Source organism: Chondrus crispus, genomic scaffold (assembly GCF_000350225.1).
Source record: "Chondrus crispus Stackhouse genomic scaffold, scaffold_132, whole genome shotgun sequence".
NCBI classification, from domain to species: Eukaryota; Rhodophyta; class Florideophyceae; order Gigartinales; family Gigartinaceae; genus Chondrus; species Chondrus crispus.
The window spans coordinates 11,355-14,330 of NW_005178997.1; the positions used below are offsets into that span (position 1 = coordinate 11,355).

At 56.2% G+C, this 2,976-nt stretch overlaps 1 protein-coding gene across 1 annotated transcript; it reads right to left on the bottom strand.

Annotated features, from left to right (window-relative positions):
- Window positions 1–1,109: 1,109 nt before the first annotated feature.
- On the bottom strand, window positions 1,110–2,057 carry CHC_T00002256001 (hypothetical protein). Its single transcript, XM_005713209.1, has one exon. It carries the CDS (start codon window positions 2,055–2,057, stop codon window positions 1,110–1,112), a length of 948 nt encoding a protein of 315 aa, XP_005713266.1.
- Window positions 2,058–2,976: the final 919 nt, after the last annotated feature.

Genomic DNA, 2,976 nt, shown 5'->3' on the forward strand with positions numbered 1-2,976 from the left:
ATTTGAAAAAGCAGTGGCACCGGGAGGGGAGGGGGGGCGCTGGAGCGCGCGTGGGGAAGTTTTGCGGAAATAAAATGCGCGGCGGCGTGCGATTGGGCAGGCTACCGAAATCACATAGGCCGCGGAAATGCCACCATGTACGCCACGCCCGTGAGCACACCTCAGCCGGGACAGGCGGTCCACCGGAGGCGACCCCGTTCCGCGGCCCTGTCGACACACGTCTCCGGAATTCTCCAGGCGCTCGCCCCTCGGCCCGCTCGCCCTTGCCCTTCACGCAGCGGGCCCCGCCTTTCGCTTCGTGCCGCCGCCCCGCTGTAAGCGCCATTTCTCCCCGCGCTGACGTGACTCACGATGGCACTTTTTTACACGTGTGCCTCGACGACATTCCACCACGGGCGCCTCGTGGAACGGAATGGATGCGTCTTGGAGCCGTACAGTACTACAGTAGTGAGTTTATCCGCCGCGACTCATAATGATTGACGGGGGCCATGCGAATTCGAATAAAAAACTCATCCGCGTCACTGTAACTCCTCCTGCATTACACTGCCGCGCGTTGTACCGAAGGGAACGGTACCACCCAGGCCACCAGTGCGTGTCCACACTGCGTACAGTATCCCCGGCCTGTTACACTTCCACCGGGCCACACCATCACACCTCGCCTCCATGACCAATGGAAAACGCCCTACCGTCATCCACGCACGGCCCCCGGTCGGCGTCTCTGCGTGCTGATGTCAGGCCCCGATCCCTCTCCCCAATTCCTCCCCCCCCCCTCCCCCCCCTCCCCCCAATCTCCGCCCTTCCCGCTTCCCGCTCCGCGCTTCCCGCCTTTCGAGCACGCATCCGCGGCCCTCCCCGCACGCCCCCTCGTCATCATTCGCCTCATCACCATCTCGCTTCCGCCTCTTTCGAAACACTTTACCCCCATGCCACCCCCCTCCACCTTGCCGCTAGCCAAACCTTTTGCCCCGACACCCATCCTTGCGAACTACGTACAGGACCTTGCCATTCGTTAGCCCTCATCATAACTCTTAAAATTTCAACCTGTCAGCCCCACACACCCTCGTCACTCCTTCGTCATTCCCCTCCCTGCCCCTCGTAAAACAAGCCTTTCACCGCTTCCCCATCTTCCTCCCAACCAACAGCACCCACTCGCAGTCCACTGCTGCGTTCTCAATCCAGATCCCTCTCTCCCCATACCACGCCCTCATCTCCTCCGCTTGCCCGACAAGCACCCCGGAAAGCCCAATCATCCCGCCCGGCTTCAGTCTAGACACCAGCCGATCTGCCAACGATTTCAGAGGCCCGGCCATGATATTAGCCACCACCAGGTCGTACTCTCTCCCTTCCGGCTCGTCCTCGTTTTCGTAGAGACTCACCCGGTCCGCGACCCCATTCCGCTCCGCGTTCGCCCGCGCCACCTGCACTGCGTCCGCGTCCAAGTCCACCCCCACCGCTCTCACATCCTCCATCACTGCCGCCACAATCGCGAGCACTCCGCTTCCAGTCCCAAAATCAAGCACTTCCATCCCTTTGCCCACATTCTCCATCACCCACCGCGCACATAGCTGCGTCGTCGCATGCTCCCCGCTTCCAAACGTCATCCCGGGGTCTAGTACCACGTTCGTAACCCCTGCTTCTCTGGGGTGCCATGGAAACGTAATCGTTAATTCGCCTAGACAAATCGGCTGGAAACTCGATTGCACCCGAGCAACCCACTCTGCTGGCGATTTATCATCGAAAACCTCACTGTAGAGCCGCATCGTCGGCGTTTGCTCCAGCCCAAACTCCGTCCCAATCGTCATCAGTAGCGCTTCGCTATCAAAACACAGCGGAAACAACGCCGTGATGCGCGCATTTCTCCAGAGTGACTGCCCTCTCGCCGCGGACAAGGACACTGTGCCCTGCGGTTGTTCGCTGTATATCGGATCTTCGGCCCCCGTCCCTTGATAGAGGTCGGATATGCTCACTGAAAGAGCACCCAGTTCAAACAGTACATCAGATACGAAGCCGGTTTCTCTGCTCTCAGAAACTTCAATCGTGATGCTCTTCAAAGGCATGCTTTCGCGTCACCCTGTGCAGATATAGATTCCCGGAGAGTGCCTTCAAACCCTGTAAAGGTAAATCTTCTTTATACTGCTCGCTTCAACAAACACGATAGATAGTGCTGGGCTCTTAACTGCGAACAGTGGGCGACTACGAAAAACACAAATGCACATAAATTTTGTACACACAAATTCCAGATCACAAAATACGACACAGAATTAGTATTGTGTGTCGTATTTTGTGATCTGGCACGGAAATGCAAATGACATAAAATATGAATGATGCAATCGCAATGCGTATGCACCCTCAGCAGTACGGAAAAGCCCAGCGCACAGATCGCCATTCCACCTTCGCACCCCCACCCCATTCACCCTCAGATGATATCTGCTGCTTCTCTTGTTGCTGCAACGGGCGAACGTGGCCCGATAGGCCAGGTACGAACTTGGCCCCGGGGGTACCAACCACAGGACTGCACATCCAAGTCCTATCCCATCCAGCTCTAACACGTGTCAGATTTGGAACGAGTTGAGCCTTCATATTTACGTGGCTCACTTTCCCCTCTTGGGGCAACAAAGTCCACAGGAGTCTAAAGATAACTACTAAAGCTTTGTGACTAAGTTCTCATAATTCCGGCCAGCTGGTGCACACCAGTTGGTTTGACTTGCATTTCGTCCGCCTTCGCGTGGCGCAAGTTGTCAGTACTTCTATATCAGGAGGAAACCAAGGGCCATACCGGGTAATTAGACGGCTCCGAGCCCCCTACGAAGTGTCTGAAGTGTCTCTCCGAACAATTCCAAGTCTTTTTGCGTCTGAAAGTTGAAAGAAAACAGTAGAGAGCTACTTAGTAGCCGCCCATTTGCTTGCTACCAATTCCATACACGTGTCCACGTGTATGAAGTCAGCAGCTGTCCCAGTTAGCCATTTCCAAGTATC

Excerpts from the sequence above, each read along its gene's own strand:
- CHC_T00002256001 (XM_005713209.1), bottom strand. The coding sequence starts at position 2,057 with ATGCCTTTGAAGAGCATCACGATTGAAGTTTCTGAGAGCAGAGAAACC.